Here is a 22287-nt window from a genome sequence, read left to right on the forward strand (position 1 = left end):
CGGGAAAACCTTCCAAGGCTTCTAAGACCTCGACTCTACTTTCTGAGTCGAGGCCTAAGGCTTCGAAGCCTACTGCTACATCGGCTCCGGCTGGAGCCGATGAGTCTTTGACTACAGCTTCTGTGGTTCACTCGGCTCCGGCAGGAGCCGAGGTATTGGAAATTCCTGGGTCGGCTCCGATCAGACCGTCGGAGCCGACATCTAGAAGGAGGTCTAGGTCACCCTCCCTTGGCTCCATTCATTTGGCTCCAGCGTCTCCCTTGCTGTCTGAACGGAGCCATAGGTCTCACTCCTCTAGGTCATCGAGGCTTTCGGATCATGACCTTCAGAGGGTAGTGAGTCGACTTCTAAAGTCCGAGGCACTGGCCCAAATGCTTCAGAGCCCGACTCATCAGTCGATGCTTCAACCTATCCCTCTAAATATTCCTCCTCCGACTCCTTTGAGCTCGGAGCCGGGGCGTCTCGGAACCGAGACTGTGGTAGCGTCGGAACCGATACACTTGTCTTCGGTTCTGTCGTCGTCTCCGATTTCTTCCTTTGAAGAATCTCGGCGCCGGACTTCCCTCGTCGGCTCCGAGGGGGTGAATGGCATCGGACCCTTGTCCGACCCGCTCTCCCTCTCGGTGCTTCGGCTGGTGAGTTCGGCTCCGACATCGGCCTCGGAGCCATCTCTGTCGGTGCCGAGGGAGGTTCTCAGCTTCTCGGAGCGGGGACCTCTGGCTCTGCCTGACGGGGGTGCATTCGAGGTCATGCGGAGTGTGTTGGAACCTGGTTCAACTCCACAGTTGGCTCCGTCCGCCCCTCCCTCTTCGGTGCCTCAGGTGATGTCTACTCTCTCCCTCATCCCTGACTGCAGAGAGCCAACTCTTCAAGAATCCCCTGTGGGGATTTCATCCTCTTCCGAGGCCTCTCCTGATTTGGCAGGGGAGCCCCCTAGGAAGAGAAAGTGTAAGAGGAAACACATAGACTCACCTGAGTCTGTCACCTCTGACACAGATTTAGAGGATTCCGAGGGTTCCCCCCGTTCCCCTTCTGAAGATGTCTCTTTTGCAGACATTCTAGAGATCCTCAAGCAGAGGGGAAATTGGCCAGCCCTTAACCCTTCGGAGGATGAATCTGTATATCTTGAGGCGTTTGGCTCTCGCCCTTCCACCTCCTGGGTGTCCCCCCCCTTTGACCCCCTCATGCAGGTGGTAGCAAAGAAAGCCTGGACGGCTCCTGACTCAGTGGACCCTACCCCCAGGAGACCTTCTAAGTTTATAACAGCACCCACTGATAAACAATTTCTGACCAAAGGAGTTACTGTGGATGCTATGGTGGTAGCTGCTGCCACCAAGAAGGAACTAGCTGATCCTTCAGTGCCTGTCCATCCCCCTAACAAGGAATCTAGGTCTATGGACAGGTACGGGAAGCGGATGTTTTCGTCAGCGACCTTTGCAATGCGTTCGCTGAACTACTTATGCCATTTCACTCGTCTCCAGAGAGACTTGATCAAGGAAGCGAGTGAGATGTTGTAGGATCCTACAGCTGCAGGTTTTCAGGACAAGATTAACGCCCAGCTGACTACCCTGAATTCTATAGCTAACTCCTCCATGCGCCTCCTTTCATATGCGGCTGATGGAGCGAGTAGAGCCGCAGGGACAGGTGTAGCCTTACGCCGGCATGCCTGGATGCGACTATGCAATTTCGCGGACCCCTTTAAAACGTCTTTCACTAATTCTCCGTTTGATGGATCATCTCTCTTTGGTCCTCAAGTGAAAGAAACCTTGACTAGGTGCGAGACGGATGGCAAAACTTTGTCTGCCGTCGGAGTCCGTTTTTCTACTCCTTCTAGACCTTACCCCAAAGGCCAGAAAAGTGGAAAAATGTGGTTCCGTAAACAATCTCAAGGGAATTTGCCTGACGCACAGAGTCGGATCCCCTCCAGAGGCAGAGGAGGGAACAATAATGGTAGACGTCGCCCCAGAGGCAGAGGGGGTCCGCAGAACCAGGGCAATCGAGAAACCTTTTCTGATAAGCCCTTTCAGCATCCCTGAGGTGTTGCCCGACTGTCCACCTTCGGAGGCAGTCGGGGGAAGAGGGAAGATTGTCACTGTACCCAGAAGCCTGGCTATCCCTAACTCAAGACAAGTGGGTACAGTCCATCATTTCCGAAGGCTATTCCATTCCCTTCGTTCACATTCCAAACCAATCAAAAAAATCCCTGCCAGATGTTCCACCCGCTCAAAGGGATCTTGCAGCTTTGGAAATTTCAAAGCTGCTTGTAAAAAGAGCAATTCAGCCAGATGTTCTTCATTCCACATTGCTGCAGTCCTAACACTTGGGTAGTCCGCTGTCCCAGTCGGCCCGAATACCAAAGTATATGGCTGACGTCGGTCAAGGCGCATTAGTCTGACGTCAGGACGTCAGGGTACAAATGCGCATGACCGACGTCATATCCTCAGTCTTTTTTGCCGCGTGGTCCGATGCAGAAGCAGTTTTGCGAGTGCAGGTTGGCGTTCTGAAATTTTCTGAAGTAGGAGTTTCAGACCGAATCAAAGTTGGCTAAGTACCCGTTGGGAATATTTTGTTTTTTCTTGCCTCAGTATTTAACCGGATGTCAGAAAAAGTGAATAACTGTATTTCTTGTGGGAAACAGATACCTCATAGGGATTACCATACTTTGTGTATACCTTGTTTAGGGCCTGAGCACGACGTTGTTGGATGTCGCTCTTGTGCTAGATTTAACAAACGCACTATAAAGAGAAGGTTAGACTGTGCCAGGTTAGTTTTTGGGAAGCGTTGTAATTATAAAATACCGTCGGATGCTCCGACGCCCGCTTCGTCCAAAAAGCGCAAGGACAAAGCTGCAAAGCCTAGGTTGGAAGAACCGTCAGTCCCGGACGTCGGTTCTTTAGAAGGCTCAGTGGAGCCGGAGGTTCTGCCAGGAGTTTCTTTGGAGTCTCAGGGAGAGACTTTACTGTTACAGGATGTGTCCTCTCAGGAGGTAGGCCAGGCTGAGGGGGCTTCTCAGGTGGCTGTTCTTCCATCTCTTCCTAAGGTGGTTAGAGCCTCCCCTTCTGTTTCCAAGGCTTCTTTGAGAGGCAGGCCAGGTTTAACTTCAGTGGGGGTTTCTCCTAGCTCTTCAGGATCTTTGCCTAAGAAACATATGCTTAAAATGGCAGAAGATTTGATTACTATGATTAGAGGTTCTATGCCCCCTCCTGATAAGAGGCCTAGGGTGGAACCTGAGTTTGAGAGTTTTGAGCAGTGTTCGGAGGCTTCTGAGTCTTCGGCTGAAGACGTGCAGGAGTATCCTCCTTATTCTGATTCTGATGTGGATGATTCTACCCCTTCAGCTTCTCCTCCTGAAGATTTTTCTTTTTCGGAGACTCTTCATTCCATGAGGGAGCATTTTAAATGGGAAGGTCAAGATTTCTCTGATTCCAGGAAGAGGCTTAGGGAATTTTTGTTTTTACCCCAGCATAGGCCTTTAGCTATACCTCCTGTTCTGAATGTGGTGGAAGATGTTTTTGCAGAGGCTTCCCTGAACCCTGATTCTTTGCCTCCTGCCCCAGTTAAACCAGATAGGTACTATAGGGTGCCTGAAGCTCATAAGTATCTTTTTAAGAGTCCTAGGGCAGACCCGGAAACTGTTTCTCAGGGGCCTAAAGGTGTTAAGGCTTCTGTTGTTAAAAATCGTGTTCCTCCTGATAAAGAGGCAAGGGCTTTGGATAGATGGGGAAAGAAAGTGTATACTTCTTCCACTTTAGCCATGAGGGCGTTGAATTGCCAGTTTCACATGTTAAAATATCAAAATTATCTCCTTTCACAATTGAAATCTAAGGTGGATGCTCTGGCGGAAGGTATTGAGTGTAAAGAGTTGCAGGATTTAGTTCATGTGTCTGAACAGGTGGGTAAGCATTCCTTGCAATGTGGTTTTGATGCTGTGCAGGCCTCCTCGAGGGTGGCTGCCACTGGTTCTGTTCTTCGTAGGCACGCCTGGTTGAGGGATCAGAATTTAGCTGAGCATGTTAAGACAAGGATTTTGGATGCTCCATTACAGTCTGACGTGTTGTTTGGTTCGCCTGTGGAAGCAGTTTTAAAGAAAATGGAGGACAAGGCTAAGTCTATGCAGACTGTTAAAGATTTTTTGCAGGTGCAGCCTCCGAAGTTTAGTAGAAATTGGCCTACTAAGGGATGGACATATCCTGCTTATGATTCCCAGTCTAGGGGTAGGTCTAGACGTGGTAGGGGCAGAACTCAAGGTTCTTTTAGGCCTAGAACAGGGAGTTCACCTGCTCAGTCTTCTGGTGAGGGCAGGGGTCAGTCCTTTCGTAAGCAGACCCAATGACCTGCCTTTTCAGCTGCCAGTACATTCTCGTCTGGCAGCACCTTTGGGAGGAAGGCTGGCTCTTTTCAAAGAAAATTGGGATTTAATTACCCAAGACAGATGGGTATTGGATATCATTCACCACGGTTACAGGTTTTATTTCCATACCTTGCCTCCTTTCAAAGGCATGCCAGACATTCCTCCTCTACAAAGAAAAGAGGCTCACAAGCAAATTTCTCTGTTACTCCAAATAGGGGCCATTCAGCCGGTTCCTGTGCCAGAAAGGGGCCTAGGATTTTATTCTCGCCTGTTCCTAGTACCAAAGAAGGGGAACACGTGGAGACCAATTTTGGATTTATCTATCCTCAACACTTATCTGGACATTCCCAAGTTCAAAATGTTGACGTTACAACAGCTTTTACCTCTGCTGGGCAAAGATCACTGGATGGTAACTTTAGATCTCAAGGAGGCTTACCTTCATGTGCCTATCAGGCTAAGTTGCAGGAAGTATCTGCGTTTTCGAGCTGGGAATTCCCATTATCAGTTCTCTGCATTGCCCTTTGGCTTATCTACTGCCCAGAGTATTCACAAAGGTTCTGGCTCCAGTGATAGCTTACTTCAGGCTAAAAGGAATACAAATCTATCCTTACTTGGACGACTGCCTGATTCTGGCTCAAGAAAAGGAAGACCTTTTACAGCATTTGGAATATGTGATAGCAGTGCTAAGATGCCTAGGGTATTCTGTGAACGAAATAAAGTCCAGTCTAGTACCCTCTCAAGACATGTGCTTTCTGGGTGTGAGACTGAATACAGCAGCCCAGATGGCCTTTTTAACCCCGGACAAACAAAAGAATCTTTCCATTTACTTCCATCATCTATCTCTTCAGTCCGGGCTGACTGCAAGGACAGTCCTTCAAGCCTTAGGGTTCATGGCATCTTGTATTCTGGTGCTTCCCAATGCCAAACTGCATATGAGGAAGCTGCAATGGTATCTCAAAATGTATGGACACAGCACTGCCAGGATTTGGACACTGTCATTCAAATAATACCTTGCATTCAAAAGGAATTTTTGTGGTGGGCTCAGGAATGTCACCTAAACAAGGGACTCTCTGTGACCCGCCAGAGGCGAGTCAGATTCTAACGACAGATGCCTCAGACATTGCTTGGGAGCTCATCTAAATGGAAAGTGGATACAAGACAAGTGGCCTGCCAGACTACAGCATCTACATATCAACATGAAGGAGATGTTAGCAGTCCAGTTTGCATTAATGGCTTTCAAGGAGTTACTTCTTCCAGGGCAGGTGTTGATTCTAACAGACAACACAACTGTCATGTGGTACATCAACAAACAAGGGGGAACACATTCTTACCCCTTATGCAGGCAAGCAATGATTTTATGGGAGACTGCGCTCAGCTTGCAACTAACTCTTCAGGCAAGGTTTCTGCCGGGAGCACAGAACTCCTTAGCAGATGTGTTAAGCAGACAAATCATGGATCCCCACGAGTGGAAACTGGATCTTCATGTATTTCGGAAATTGACAGTGTCATGGGGAACTCCAGACATAGATCTGTTCGCTTCTCCACTAAACCACCAGCTGCCAAAGTTTTGCACAAAGAGGTTTCATCACACAGCTTGGAAAGTGGACGCTCTTTCTTTCAGTTGGAAAAATCTTCATATGTATGCCTTTCCACCTCTGCCTCTTCTCCCAAAGGTGCTCCTAAAGGTCAGACAAGACAAGCCAAGGATGATTTTAATAGCTCCAGATTGGCCTCGGCAACACTGGTACCCATTACTGAGGAGTCTGGTAAGGAAGCCTCCATGGCCTTTACCTTTGATTCCGCACCTGCTGTCTCAGAGGGACGGTCATCTGCTCAATGTCAAGCTTCACTCTCTTCATCTAACAGCCTGGCATATTCTGTTTTGAAACACAGCAGGTCTCAACTTCCTCAACAAGTTTTAAATGTGATTATGGAAGCCAGAAGACCTAGTACAAGGAAAGTGTACGCAGAAAAATGGAAGAGATTTTTATTTTGGAGTGCAGCAAAGAATTTGGAGATTTCTGAGCCTAATTTGAGTGTGGCTCTTCAATATCTTACTGAGTTATTGGACAAAGGTTTGTCTTTCTCTTCCATTAAGATTCATGCTGCAGCAATTTCAGCTCACTATGATTGTGACCCACCATTGTTTTCGCATCCTTTGTTCAAGCAATTTCTTAGAGGGGCAAAGAATATAAGACCCCCACGTAGAGCTCCTACTCCTGATTGGGATCTCAATTTTGTGTTGGAGAAACTTACTCTACAACCTTTTGAGCCTGCGGCTACTGCTGAATTGAAATACTTGTCATGGAAGACTGCTTTTTTGTTGGCCATTACTTCTGCAAGAAGGTTTTCTGAATTGCAGGCCCTTATGGCAGTAGAGCCTTTTTTGATTTTCCATAAGGATAGGGTATCATTACGTACTAATCCTTCCTTTATGCCTAAGGTGGTTTCTAGTGTGGCTTTAAACCAAACTATTCATTTGCCTACCTTCTATGCAGATCCCCAAAATAAGGGGGAAAAGATTTTGCACACTTTAGATGTACACAGGCAGTTGCGTTATTATTTAAGCAGGACTAAGGATTTTAGGCAGTCTCAGCAGTTGTTTATTTCTTTTGCTTTGAGTTCTCAGGGCAAGCCTGTGTCAAAACAAACTATTTCTAAGTGGATTGGGTTTTGCATTGCATTTTGTTATTCCCATCATGGCAAGGAGATTCCAGCTGGGATTAGGCCTCATTCCACTAGGGCTACTGCCACTTCAACAGCATTTCTAAGGGGGGTGGCAACTAAGGATATTTTGGAGGCAGCTACTTGGAGTTCAGTGCATACTTTCTCTAAGCATTACCACCTTCCTCTCTACTCTAAATCTAGGGCTGGTTTTGCCACAGCTATTTTGCAAGGCATGTTGACAGCTCCTGCTTCTTTATGATTTGCCAGCCTCCCTTACCTCTGCTTTGGGATTCTACCCAAGTGTTAGGACTGCAGCAATGTGGAATGAAGAACATAGTACAGTTTTGTACCTACCATAAATGTAGATGTTCGAGGATCCACATTGCTGCAGTCCAATTTACCCTCCCTCCTTCCCCTCTGTGTTTAGGGGTGGTTGTGTGGGTGAAGTTATGCTCTTGTAATTTTGTATATATTGTACATATTTTTGGTGCAGGAGTGTTTGGTGTTTGTGGTTTTGGCCTTATCTTTTTAGGGTCTTCTGACATCTGGGGCAAGAAAAGACTGAGGATATGACGTCGGTCATGCGCATTTGTACCCTGACGTCCTGACGTCAGACTAATGCGCCTTGACCGACGTCAGCCATATACTTTGGTATTCGGGCCGACTGGGACAGCGGACTACCCAAGTGTTAGGACTGCAGCAATGTGGATCCTCGAACATCTACATTTATGGTAGGTACAAAACTGTACTTTCCAGCAGACCAGCAAGGATCCGGAATCTACTCCAGGTTCTTTTTAGTTCCAAAGAAAACGGGACTGGAGACCAATTTTGGATCTCAGTATCTTGAACAAGTCTGTCAAGAAAACAAGATTTCAGATGGTCACGCTACAGTCCATCCTTCCTCTATTGGGAAAGGAAAACTGGATGTGCTCTATAGATCTTCAGGACGCGTACTATCATATAAAAATGAACAGACGCTCCAGAAGATTCCTCCGCTTCAGGCTGGGAACCAGTCATTTTCAATTCAGAGCCCTGCCCTTTGGACTCACCACTGCCCCCCGGGTGTTTACCAAATGCATGGCAGTGGTAGCTTCTCACCTGAGACGTCAAGGATTCCAGGTGTTTCCATACTTGGACGACTGGCTCCTCACAGCTCCCACCAAGCATCTTCTTCTAATGGCCAGAGACTACACCTTTCGCATTTGTCAAAAGTTAGGCATCTCAATAAATTGCGAAAAGTCTGTTTTGTCGCCTTGTCGTGCTATTACCTTCATAGGCGCAAATCTAGACACAGTCAACATGTCTGCGAGACTAACAGATCAGAGAATAACAGACATACGCAAACTGGTCTCGCTTCTCTTCAGCAACAACAGAGTCAAAGCCAGGTTAGTTCTGAAAGTATTAGGGATTATGGCGGCTGTCATACCTCTGCTTCCATTAGCCAGATTCCATATGAGAATCCTTCAATGGATGCTCTTCACACAATGGTCATACCAACAACTTCCGATGTCTCACACCATTATGATTATGCAAACATGCAAGAATCATCTTCTGTGGTGGATGTCTTCCCCTCAGCTCCTCCTGGGAAGACCCTTTGTTCCTTCCCCTCCGGTTGCTACTCTGACAACGGACGCCTCCCTGATCGGGTGGGGGGGGGAGGGCATTATCAGGGCAGAACTGTCCAGGGCATATGGCGACCAGACAAATGCCACTTGCACATAAATTTTCTAGAGATGAGAGCAGTGCTTTTAGCGTTGCAAGCCCTTCAAGACTCTCTTCCCTTGGGAACGATAGCAATCCAGACGGACAATATGTCTGTAGTGTGGTATATCAACAAACAAGGCGGAACCAGGTCCTATCCCCTATGTCGAGAAGCACTCAGACTGTGGCAGTGGGTGATTTCTTCTCAGCGTTTTCTGATAGCAATGCACATCCCCGGCAAATCCAATCAAATCGCGGACAAGTTGAGCAGAGCTATCCTCATGCCTCACGAGTGGTCTCTGAAAGATTCTATTGCGAGAAAAATTTTTCTCAAGTGGGGTCAGCCTTGCTGCGACCTTTTTGCTGCTCCCCAAAACAGCAAGTGCAGAGATTATTTCACCCTATTTCCATTGCCAGGCCAGTCCAGCAGAGACGCTCTAGTCCAAGTTTGGCCCCGGGGACTTCTGTATGCATTTCCTCCCTTCCCACTAATCTCACAAGTAATACAGAAAGCTATCGCTCAGAAGGCTTCATTGATCCTCATTGCTCCTTACTGGCCTCAACAAGTTTGGTTCCCCTTTCTACATCAATTTCTGTTGGAGCAACCTTGGCATCTGGACCTAGTTCCAGATCTTTTGATCCATCAGTCGGGTCAGTTACATCGCTCCCTCCCCTCTCTGAACCTCACTGCTTGGTTCCTCCAGTTCCTACCCTAGCCAGGCTTCCTCAAATATCTCACACTGTTTGAGATATTTTAATAGCTTCACACAAATCTTCCACTCGAAAAATTTATCTTAGTAAGTGGAAACGTTTTGCCTATTGGGCTCAAGGAAGGGACTTAGATCCTTTCACTGCTCCCATCCATATGGTTCTTGATTTTCTAGCTGAACTCTTTCATGCAGGTTCATCTCCTTCTACTCTCAAAGTTCAATTGGCAGCTATATCTAACTTTCATGTGGGCATTTCAGAGTCTGCCATCATGTCCCACAAGCTTTGCAAAGCCTTTTTGAAGGGAGTTTTTCTACTCAGACCTCCTATAAGAAATCCTCCTCCTCCTTGGGACCTTAATTTAGTTCTCAGTTCTTTGATTCTCCTCCTTTCGAACCTGCAGCTTCCTGTTCATTAAAATTGCTATCATGGAAGACTCTCTTTCTGGTAGCTATTACTTCAGCTAGAAGAGTTTCAGAACTTCATGCACTCAGCTGTCGACCTCCTTATCTGTTGTTCCATAAAGACAGGGTATCCTTACGAACTAACCCGTCCTTTTTACCTAAAGTAGCCTCTGCGTCTAACCTAAATCAAAGCATTGACCTCCCTGTGTTTTTTCCAGGATATTCTAATAGGTCTGAACAGAAATTGCATTGGCTAGATGTTCATCGTCAGTTAAGGTACTATTTGGATAGGACCAAACAATTCAGAAAAACTGACCAGCTGTTTGTCTCTTATGCAGAAGGCAGAAAGGGACTTTCTGTTTCCAAGGTATCACTATCTAGATGGCTAACATCTCTGATTTCCATTGTTTATGAAATTAGACACCAAAAGCTGCCTAACAAACCTAAGGCCCATTCCACCAGAGCTTTGGCTACTTCTATAGCCTTCCAAGACAGACTGCCTATTGACACCATTTGTGCAGCGGCTACTTGGGCTACTCCTCACACTTTCATTTCACATTATAAGTTGGATTTAGCTTCCAGACATAGAGCTAACTTTGGTACCACTGTTCTCAAGAGTCTGTTCCGTTTGGCCACCCGGGACAAGGTGCTAGGGACGCGGTCCCATCCAGCAAGAATGAAGGCGAGATAGACAACTTAACATATAGAAGTTATGTTCTTACCATAACGTTCCATGTTAGTTGTCTTCTTCTCGCCTTCTTTCTTGCGTCCCACCCTCCTTCCCCCTGGCCTGGACAGACCTAGAGGAGTTTGATTGTGACCTCTCTTTCTACCACCTCTTTGCTATAGGTATATGCTCTGCTGTGCATATTTTCCTAGATCAGGCTTTAGGTCACCTTTTCTCTTCCCCTTTGTTTATAGAGGTGGACTCTCTTTCCAGTTTTTTCTGGTGGTATTATTAGCTGGGCCTAGCTCACAAACGAGATCTGAGGTAATTCACGCCTAGCATTGTGGGATATAAGGGGAGCCTCGAGCCGGTAGAACCAACTCTCGAGCTTTTAGAGTGGCCGAGTCAGAGCCGAGGTCGGCTCCGAACCCATCCAGCAAGAAAGAAGGCGAGAAGAAGACAACTAACATGGAACGTTATGGTAAGAACATAACTTCTATTTCCGGATGGTAACACTGCAGTCCATTCTCCCCTTTCTGGGTCAGGACAATTGGATGTGCTCCACAGATCTTCAGGACATGTACTATCATATAAATGTGGGCAGACCTTTCATGGAATCCCATCCGGTTGCCACAGTGACCACAGACGCTTCCCTGATAGGGTGGGGAGGCATTATCTAGGGAAGACAGTCCAAGGCATGTGGCAACCTCATGAGTACCACTTGCACATCAATGTCCTGGAGAAGGGAGCTGGTGCTCTTAGCATTGCAAGCTCTTCAAGACTCTCTCCCTGCCGGGACTATTGCATTACAGATGGACAACATGTAAGCGGTTTGGTACATCAACAAACAGGGCGGAACCAGGTCTTACCCCTTGTGCCGAGAGGCCCTCAGACTGTGACAATGAGTGATTTCCTCCCAACGTTTTCTGACAGCAACGCATATCCCTGGGAAATCCAATGTAATAGTGGACAGGCTCAGCAGGGCTATCCTCATGCCGCACGAGTTGTCTCTGAAACAGGAAATTGTGGATCTTATTTTGCGCAAATGGGACCAGCTTTGCTGCAATCTCTTTGCCTCTCCCCTCAACAACAAATGCAACAGCTACTTCTCCCTTGTTCCTCCTTCAGGTCAGATACCCAGGGACGCTCTAGTCCACGATTGGCCTTAAGGACTCCTTTATGCATTCCCCCCCTTCCCCCTAATTCCAAAAGTCATTCAGAAAGCAAAATTGTTGGGTTGCAAGATGATCCTCATTGCCCCCTATTAGCCTTGACAGATTTGGCTTCCGTTCCTTCACCCCCACCTTCTAGCCCAGCCTTGGGTTCCCGACCCAGTGCCAAATCTCTTGATTCATCAATCAGGTGGGTTACACCAATCCCTCCAATCTGTCAAGCTCACAGCTTGGTTATTCCACTTCCAGTCTTAGCCAGGCTCCCCAATATTTCCCCAGCAGTGCATGATATTATTGTTTCCTTCCATAAGACAACTGCAAGGAAAGTTTATGCTAGCAAATGGAAAATATGCTCTTACTGGGCAGAATCCATGAATTTAGATTCTGTTACAGCTCCTGTACATGAAATTTTGGATTTCTTAGCAGAACTGTTTCAATCTGGTGCAGCTGTTGCTACCATCAGAGTACAACTAGCTGCCATTTCAAATTTTCACACTGGAGTTTTTAACTCGAGCATAATGTCTCACAAACTCTGTAAGGCCTTCATGAGAGGTACATCTCTACTCAGACCTCCAGTGAGAGAGCCCCTTCCACCTTAGGATCTCAATTTGGTTCTAGCCTCCTTGATGCTGCCACCCTTTGAACCGGCAGCATCATGTTCTTTGAAATTTCTCTCTTGGAAAATGGTCTTCCTAGTTGCTATTACTTCTGCCAGACGTGTTTCAGAACTCCCTGCCCTCTGTGTTCGCCCTCCATACCTGTTTTTTTCACAAAGACAGAGTTTGTCTGAGAACCAACCCATCTCTTCTACCTAAAGTTTGTTCAGAACACAATTTGAATCAATCCATTGAACTTCTTGTCTTTTTCCATAATCATTCCAACAAGGCAGAATACAGATTACACCAATTGAATGTGCATAGACAGCTACGTTTCTATCTCCATAGAACTAAAGAGCTGAGAAAATCAGATCAGTTGTTCCTTTCATTTGCTAACAACAAACAAGGCCTTCCAGTTTCTAAAGTAACCTTGTCAAAATGGTTATCAGACACCATTGCCTATACTTACCATTTGCAACAAAAAGATCTTCCAGCAAGACCCAAAGGTCATTCAACCAGGTCAGTAGCTACTTCGGTAGCTTTTCAGTCTAGATTGCCCATAGATTCAATTTGTGCAGCAGCTACTTGGGCAGATCCTTATACATTTATTTCTCATTACAAAGTAGATGTGGTCTCCCGGGGCAGGGCTTCCTTTAGTTCCACGGTTCTGAAAAGTATGTTCAAATGAGCCACCCAGGATTGAGGTGCTAGGGACGCTGTCCCATCCAGCAAGAACGAAGGCAAGATTGGACAACTTAACATAAAGAAGTTATGTACCTACCATAACGTTCCATGTTAGTTGTCCTTCATCTCTCCTTCCTTTTTGCGTCCCTCCCTCCTTCCCTCTTCCTCAAGGATCGAGAGGAATTTTTCAGTGGTTTCACTGGCTAACTTGTTTTGTTCTTAGTTGCTTCCCAAGCAAACCAAGACAATTTACTGTATATCCAGGTTTAATAATGGATCTTCTATGATTATGTCTAGTGTGAGCTATCTCAAACGAGATCTGGGTAGCTGACGCGGGGCATTCTGGGATAAGGGGTACCCCTCGAGCCAGTAGAGAGATCTCAAGCTATAGAAAGTGGCTGAGTTGAGCCGAGGATCGGCTCTGAACCCATCAAGCAAGTAGGAAGGCGAGATGAAGGACAACTAACATGGAACGTTATGGTAGGTACATAACATCTTTTTTTGAATTATCATAAATTTTTTGAAGGATATGAAGTCTGAAATTCAAATGTCAGTCATCATTTTTGAACTTAAATCTTTAATGATTTACCACTAATTTACCAGAACATCACAATTTTATGAAAAATGGACCAAAAATGTGAGGCCAAAATCTGGACAGTCTGCAAAAATTTGTATGTACAGTTGAGAGGTATGTTACCTACAGAACTAGAACAGATTTCTCTCTTGTATCTCAGTCCAGACCCACTTAATTGCTCTGTTTCAGTGATCTTAGATCACCCTGATCAACGTTGTTTACTTCTCCAGCAAAGTTTGTACGTTTCTAGTCATAAGCCATTTTTTCCACAGACAGCAACAGGTGTATCTAATAATGGCTTTCTAGAGGGTCCTGTATTTAAAGCCTCCAACAAGACTTATTTGTCTTTTTTGAGGTTTGACCCCCTTGTTGGAAATGTTACCTCTTATCTCCATTTGAACCAGGTTTATTCAGTGGTTGTTTAGTGCTTTTCATGGAAAACACTATTTTTGGTTACTGTAACCTCAAGAAGACTAATTTTAGTGCTGTAAGCCATCATGTGCATGTCACCTTATATAGCTTTTTCCTTAATGAAAGCAAGTCATTAAAAGCTTTGAAGACTAATCACTCAGTCATGCCCAGGGTTGTCTCTTCTGTGTCTCAACCAAGTCTCTTCAGCATTGTAGTTTGCAAGGACAGAGAGAAAGGTCCACCAAATATCAGTCCCAGTTTGCATTGGTGTACAGAGAGGTTAGATGTCAGTAATTATTGGAGGACGCAATTATTTCATTACAACTTATTGAGAGATAGGCTTAATGACAAGATTATATTAGTGATTGCAGTAAATTTATTGTTTGATTTCTATAACAGTGTCTAGCATTTAATATAAAACAGCATTTCATGTTATTGTTGGTTAGGATAATCTTAGTGTTCATCCATCTTGCATTCTGATCCTTGCTACTCTTTAGGAATGAAGACAGCACATGCCTGTAGACCAGTCCATCTAATCCTTGAAATGAGCCTTCATTTGGTGAATACAGGTTCAGTCCAATACTTGAGAGATCCCGCTTAATACCACACTATCACTTTTCTCCAGCACAGCAAAATCCTTGTGGTGCATACATGAAATTTAATTTTGTCGTAGTTGAACATTGTTAGCTGACTTATTTTCAGTTTACTTTTTGCACTTTGGTGTTAAGTAAATTATATTGTAATCCTGATTTATTGCTCCAGTTAGTGCATTAGTTTGCTGTGCTCATATCATTTGATAAAACAGCCATAATTTTCAACTAATATTGTGTAGCTTGCAAGTTTTATGTAAACCTTGATTGGTCTGATCACCTCTAGATTTCTAAACATCAGCAGACTTTGGTAAATGGCTTTCTCTCCCTCTCTTGTCAAGCACAACCTGACAGCCTTACAGAAGCATATCCTTGCATTTACACAAAGACTACACACAGCAGAAGTGGAGCGCCGTGCTTTACGGTTGGAGCTTGCCGCATATAAACAAAATGTGAGTGACCTGAAGAGAGATGCCAACAAATCCCGAAGTTTGGAGGAGCAGCTAAATGAATTCAGACAAGCTGTAAGTAATTTAAGGACATTTCAGTTTTATTGAGGGTATATGTCTTCTTCAGCACTTGCTGTATGTGAAAAAAAATGCACAGGATTTTTTAATGTTTCCAGTTCAAAGCAATTATTTGCCTTGTTGCTGATTTAACAGTTGAGATCTTATTAGTACTTTTATGGGTGCTATTGGTCCCATACATTGCACCAAAAAGTTGGTCAGGGCTTTCTCGTTTCAGCCACCACTACCACATTTTGTACACCCTGTAGCTCTCCAGATAGATCCCTATGGAAGTGATAGCACAAACTGGACTTATCGTTCACTTTGTCAGTTATCAAAAAAAACCCCACTATGCCTGAACATTCAAACTCATTTGCCTTCTATTTGTTTAAAATATCTCATTATCCCCTCCACCACTATCAGTTTGGTTACTGACTTATTTTCCCCCTTTCTCTGGGGACTGCATCCAATTCAATGTGGAATCAATGTGGTAGATATTAAAACACCTGTTGATAAAATGCAAATTAATGGGGAAATTAGTAACCATGACTGCATCCCCTTTATTACAGAAAATATGTGGTTAATATTAAAACACCCATGGTAAAAGTTCTCAGTAATTAAGAATGTACTATTTACAGGAGAGGTAGAAAGGATCCTTTAGTAATCATATGAAGTCACTTCGAAATAGGGCAGGCAAAATAGAAAGTGGTAAGACAAACATATGGACTGGGGTGGTGCTAGAATGATAGAAGTATTATCAAAAGATGCATTTTTTCTAGGTGCTTTTTGATTTCTTTGAATGCCAACCATTAAACCTCTCTGTTCTAGACTTTGAGTCCATCAGTCCCTTGTAATGGGGAGTCTCTAGGTCCAGTAGGATGAGTGCCATCAAGAGGGGGGCGTCATTAAGGCAGACATCAGTGTTGTTTATGCCCTTACTGGCATTCCAGCTGTGAGAGAATTTTTAATGGATGGCCTAACTTCTCCCCTGCTGGTAAGGGAGTAGTTGCATCACATCAAAGACCACATCTGCCCATCTGTCTCCGTGCATGTGTGTTCTTTCACTTTCGCCAACAAGGGTCACCATGAGTGATTTAGGCGGTCAAGTTCACATCTTCTCTTTGCTGCCCTTTTGTATCCTGACATGTCTTCCCCCACTATTGGAAGTTGTGTCAGCAGAACAGTGGCAACCAGACAGGATTGCCTTCCCTCTTCTGCAGGATGAGCACATTTTTTGAGTTGTTTTATAGTAATTGCTTTTAAATAATCATTCTTGAAAGGGTAGATTTTTAAAGTTCTGCACTGATGATGAAATTGAAGGTTTTTTTTTATATGCAAACTAACTAGGCAAGTAGTGTCTGATCTACAATGAAGGAAAGGTGGAGAAAGTTCATGATTGACAGGTGCCAGATGATAGCATAACTGGTAGGAGTATTAAAAAAGATCCTGGAAGATTTAGATATAGACATTTATTTATTTGGCATTTGTTTACCGGGAAATACTGACCGGGCATGAATCCCGTTTTCAGCGGAGGCCCGGGGAGAAAAGCTCCAACATATATAGTTCAATTAATAAACTACATATTATCACATGAAGAGCAGTAACAAATACTAGAATTGATATAAAGATAAATAAAGTCAGATCAGAAAATCATACAGTGAATATTAAACAACAATCATAAGATATTGAACACCTAGTATAGTACAGTCAGTAGTGATGACCAGTGGTAGATGTGACATGTTAAAGGAGAAGAGCACCTATGACCTTACTTTGAGGTTAGTCACTGTATCAGTACAATATTTGAATTACTCACTGTTGAAGCAGTATTGTTTTACACTATTGTTTCATAACTGTGTGACCCCTTTGTTAGAATTGTTTTATATCAGCAATGGTAGTGGTGACTGGATATGTGAGGTCATCTTGTAAGCAGTGTTGATGTGTTCTGGTCATCTTGTTGTTTCAAAACTATTAGTTTTGCTGCATTTGTGCTTCTCAAGTGCTTTGTTAAGCCATATTCTCCGATATTATTTTTAATTCCTCCTCCTTCTAGTATACCTCTTAAGGTAATGTTTTCTCCATTCACATCTATTAACATATGTGTTTGTAGAAGACAAACCGCCCCAACAGAATTGTATCTTTAGTCCTTATTTTTTTTCCACGTGGTCAGTCCATCAATCCATCCATCTACAACCCCTTTTGCCCATTTTGCACTTGGGGTCAGGGTGTCACTTCAACAGTGACAATCATGTAGAGCCAAGATTCACACCACCAGGTGGCCAGTTCTGCCACTGTGATTCTTCCACACCACACACTTGTACCCGCACTCGCATGCAATCTTAGTGTATCCAGTCCATCTACTGCATGTCTTTGGAAGGTGAGAGAAAACTGGAGAGCCGGAGGAAACCCATACCAGACACAGGAAGGATTTGCAGACTCCACATGGAAGGCACCTCAGCCAAGAATCAAACCAGAGAACCTCTTCCTGTGAGACAGCAATGCTATCTACTGTGCCACCTTTGGCCAATTTTTGCAAATAAAATTAAAGTTGAATAAAGCTTCCAAATTAACACTTTTGAAAGCTTTAGAGTCATATTTAGCATAAAAGAATTTCCACAGGCTTAACTTTTTAAGTCCCTTCAGAAAGGAGAGAGCAAACAAAAAAAAAATCACATTTGTATGCTTCGAAAATGGAGGAAAAGAAAGAAAACATTTCCGAATATAGAGAAGCAGTGTCATGGAAACCTAAAAATATAACAGAATTCTTTCACTGTTGGAGTAGTCTTGACTACTGCAAATTCTGTCACAGAAGGCCTTGGGCATTCAGCCTGAGTTCTACAGCTCAGAACCCTCCTTCCTGAGATGGCAGCGTACTTCCAATATAAAGCAGACATCTGGTTATGCCATGTTAGATTTTTTTTTGCAGCAGTTCACAATGTATGTATTGGTTCTGATGAAATCTACATTTGTTTAGATGAAAGCGCTCAACAAAATTTAATAAAGAAGAAAGATTTATTTGCATCCAACTTCAGTGTTTTTGCATCTTGAATCCACCACAGAGAAACAGCAATTTGGTCTGTTCTTTATACAATGTATGTATTGCAAACAATAGTGTCCATTGTGTGGCTTTCTCCAGAGCTCAGAACTTGATGAGTTTCCACTGGGGAACATCCTTTTTCTTTTTTCCTTTGTCTCTAGTGTTTTGTTTTGTGCAATAGACTGTTTCCATAGTTAGAACTTAACTTTCGATGGTGACATTGGCCATGTATCAAGGCATAAGAAAGAGATGCGTGTCTGTGGTAGATAAATCTTCCACAAGGGTTTTTAATCAGTTTTTTTTTTTTTTGCATGGGGTCTGTGTGTGGCTTAACCCTTAAAACCATTAAAAGTAGACAACATTCCCTTCAATACTGTTTGAACAGGAAGAGGCTTGGGGCGTTCATCCTATCCACAGTGTTGCCCACAAGTTCAGCCTCAGAATCTAATGTCCTCAACAAGAAAAGGCAAAGGAGAATACAGAAAGGGTTACAGTAGATGCGTTTGATATAGGTGTCTTGTATCTCAAATCGGTTCAAGGGTCTAGGTTCTGGCCCAAGTGCTTTTTCATCTCTCAGACTTTATATCTGTTTATCTTGAAGCTTGTGATGACAATCCTTTGGAAGCTGTCCTGCTGAGAAAACCTAGCAAGTCCTACTGGATTGCTGCATGAGTATCAACTTCTGGAGACACCCTTCACCAAAGCACCCTTTTCTGCATTTGAAGGGAAAGAAAGGATTCTCATTTTACTTGTGAAGGAGAAAGTTGTGGGCTGTGAAGAAGAAGCCAAGCACCCTGCCCAGAGGCCAAGGCTTCCAGAATGGGCATCCCAGAAAAAAGACCTAGAATGTGAAGAACACACCACGAGGTGCAAGTTCCCTGCACATGCTTGAGTTCCAGATGCCAAGTGGTTCTCTGCCCACTTCCAAACCACAACACCTCCACGAGCTGGATTGTACTGGTACAAGATTTCCTATAAGCTCTACAGTGCCTGCAAACAGGGACAGAGCCTTCTGTGTCTGGAGTCTCTTCTGCAAAAAGGAGGAGGTAACACTCTCCTGGCAAGGTGGTGAACTTGTCAAATAATGAGAGGGAAGACCTAAATTACTCTTCCCCAATGTGTTCCCCTAGGATATGACACTGACCCAGAGGACAACATTTTATCTGGTTCACTCAAAGAAGAAATCACATCAGGTGGAATCCTTATCAAAATGAAAGAACACTTCAAATGAGAAGGCAGAAGAACATCTGAGGCTCAAAATAAATGGTTTGCTTTACAGGGCCTTTATGGTATTTAACCTTTGGTTATTCCTTGGGTCTTGGGAACTATGTAAGATACATTTTTGGCAGTCTCCCATGAACCAGACACTCAACCCCAGTTCCTAAGAAATCAGATGGATTCTGTAGAATCCAGAAGTCCCATAAGCACCTCTATAAAAATCCAATAGCAGATTCAGTTATGACTAATGAGAAAGGGTCCAAATTGGTCCCTACTCCTAGTGCTCTCCCAAATGATAAAGAAAGGCAAGTGCTAGGCAGATTTGGAAAGAAAGTTTATACATGTATACACACACACACAGACTTTTTCACCATAAACAGGATTGCTGGAAGACTGAAGATTGTCTACTAAGGGTGTTGTACAGATTATTGCTCAGGGTTACAAATTACAACCCCCCCAATCCCCCACCAATTTCTGCAAGACTTCCTGATATTAAGAGTTATAGAGGTGGTACCAGTTAGAGAAGTAAACAAACTGGTTCTAATTAAGATTTTTTTCTACTGTTCAGAAAGGAAGGACTTTGGAGAGAGATTCTGGATCTCTGAAATCTCAATGCATTCTTCACAGTTGCAAAAGTCAAGATGTTAACCTTTCAGACTTTGTTGCCCCTGCTGTATCCTCAGGCCTTGCCAGTTACTTAGATCTCAGGGCTGCCTATCTTCCAGCCACAGGAACTACAGGTGATTCTCAGGTTCAAAGCAAGTAGTTCACACTATCAGTTTACCTCTTTGTCCTTTGATCTGGCTACTTTTCCCAGGATTTTTACAGAGTGCCTGCCTCTAGTAACTGTTTTATGTATGACAAAGGGCATTCATATTTACCCATATTTGGATGACTGCCTCATTCAATCTGACAGGAGGAGATGAGCAGGGACTTTACCTTTGTTGTGGAATGCTTCCAGAGTTTGGGGTTTTTCCATAACTTTCAAAAATCAAGTCTCACTCTGTCTCTGAGCATGATCTTTTTGAGCTCTCTGCTAAACTCCAAATTATCAGAATTTTTATTTTCTGCTACTAGAGAAAGTGAAACACTGGGAGAAATATTTAATCAATCTTGATACCACACATTCTGTCTGGCTGGGGACTCTGTTCCGCAAGGTGAGGCAGATAGAAAAGACAACATCAGATACGAAGTTATGTACTTACCATAGCACTAGATCTGTCTTGTCTTCTTCCATCTGTCTCAACCATCCCTCCCTTCCTCTGCCCCCTTCCATATTGTCACTGGTATATGTGAATTTGGGTGGAACTTGTGGGCCAGTCAAAAGTTTGTTAGGAATCTCTTGTTAGGAAGGGACTCTGTGTGTGCAGATCAGGCTTTGTAGGGCAAATTTGATCTAAGGAAATTCAGGCATGCAGAACATTGAGAGAGGAGGTGGAAATTTGGAGCTGAAAATTCTGAAGTGCCAGCCTCAGATCCTAACATATCTGATAAGTCCAAAGGTTAAGATGGACGGAGGAAGATAGCATGGCTCTAACATTATGGTATGTACATAACTTTCATTTATGTGCGTTATTATTTGTGATATTAGCTTTTATAAATATGTAATACCAGCTGTGAAAAGTTAATTTCCTTGAATATGAGAAGCAAATCCCAGCCAAAAATTGGTCATTCCTATTGCATGTTTTGTCTGTACCAGAAACATGATGTGGACAGTTGGCTTATTGCAGTAGATTCAACCAGAGGACTATCAAGCATTGTGCTGAATATCTACAGTACTGTCTAGTTCACTGGAAGCTATGCACTTTGACTCTGCCAGGGCATTGGCCAAGAACACAGTAGCCACTTGTTGAAGCATAAGCAATTGAAGAAACACCATAGGGAGAAATGTATTGAAATCAGTGACAGCCTTTCATAATCTGAGTGTTTCCCCAAGTTCTCATGAAACTTGCATCAGAGAACCTCATTTGTAGCCCCGTACTTGGAGTCATTTACTCCCAAAGTCTCTCGTGGTACTCCTTTGGAGGCCCCTACAATATCAGATGCTGGCATGTCCTCACAAGCTAAATATGGAATGCTGCAGGCCAGTCTGGAGGCCTCTCTGAGGTCTTCTGGAGACAATGCTCCCATTGTCATTAGCAAAGGGAATGACATAATCCTGACACTACTTATTTGTGGAGAGGTTAGTAGAGACTGAACAGGGACTGAGGCATCCACCAACATCCAAAAGTCTCTAATATTGTTGCTGTGGCCAAAGATATCCAAACCAAAATTGATACCCATCAGTTTGCCTGAGTGTAGGCTGGGTGATACGTCGTCCCACTGCTCTGTTCAGGCTACATCCCAGGATCATTTCCAGCTGTCCCAGGTTTTCTTGAGTTTTTGAAATCCAAACAGCTTGCTTTGGTAATCCTTATGGTATCACAAGCGCCTTCTAAAAAGCAAAGAATAGAATGTATCCCAGATGAGGATTCAGACATCCCTGATTAGAGGCAGATCAGCTGGCGTATAAGAACAGATGTCTCCCCTCTCATATTTTGAGTCTGACATTGAAGGCACGTTATCCTTTGCTTCTCCCCCAGATGATTCCTCACTTGGCGACACCTTCACACAATGAAGAGAAGCTTCAAATGGGAGGCAAAGGAGCTCTCATAATTCCAGCTAAGATACAGGGTTTTTTTTGGGTTTGCTGGAGTCTAAGCCACATAGGTTCATAGGTTGGTACTAGGCTATCGGCCCTAGAGCCTATACAAGCCTAGCCATAATTCCCTGGCTATTTCTTCCCACACTATTTACTTCCCTGGACCCCTATCTAGCAGGGCAACTGACGTGATCCCCAGGGTGAATTTCCTTTCTCCCATCCAATTATCAAGGTTCCTTTTGAAGAGGGCCAAAGAGGCGCTCTGCTTGACATGTATGGGCAGTCTATTCCAGAGTCTGGGGAGTCTCTGGGTCGTCTCTGGGTCAGGAACCTATCCCTCCAGCATGTTTTGTTTATTGTGAT

General features: G+C 44.1%; 1 protein-coding gene across 3 annotated transcripts in view; it reads left to right on the forward strand.

Annotated features, from left to right (window-relative positions):
- CCDC171 (coiled-coil domain containing 171) overlaps window positions 1-22287 on the forward strand; it is a 3960104-nt gene that overhangs the window by 2608555 nt on the left and 1329262 nt on the right. For all 3 annotated transcript variants that reach the window (XM_044061288.1, XM_044061289.1, XM_044061290.1), the window contains exon 19: window positions 14867-15049. In XM_044061288.1, coding sequence (XP_043917223.1) covers window positions 14867-15049 — 183 coding nt within the window. The remainder of the gene's footprint in view (window positions 1-14866; window positions 15050-22287) is intronic.

This window comes from Protopterus annectens, chromosome 2.part0 (genome assembly GCF_019279795.1).
Source record: "Protopterus annectens isolate FY-2018-M chromosome 2.part0, PAN1.0, whole genome shotgun sequence".
Taxonomy (NCBI): Eukaryota; Metazoa; Chordata; order Ceratodontiformes; family Protopteridae; genus Protopterus; species Protopterus annectens.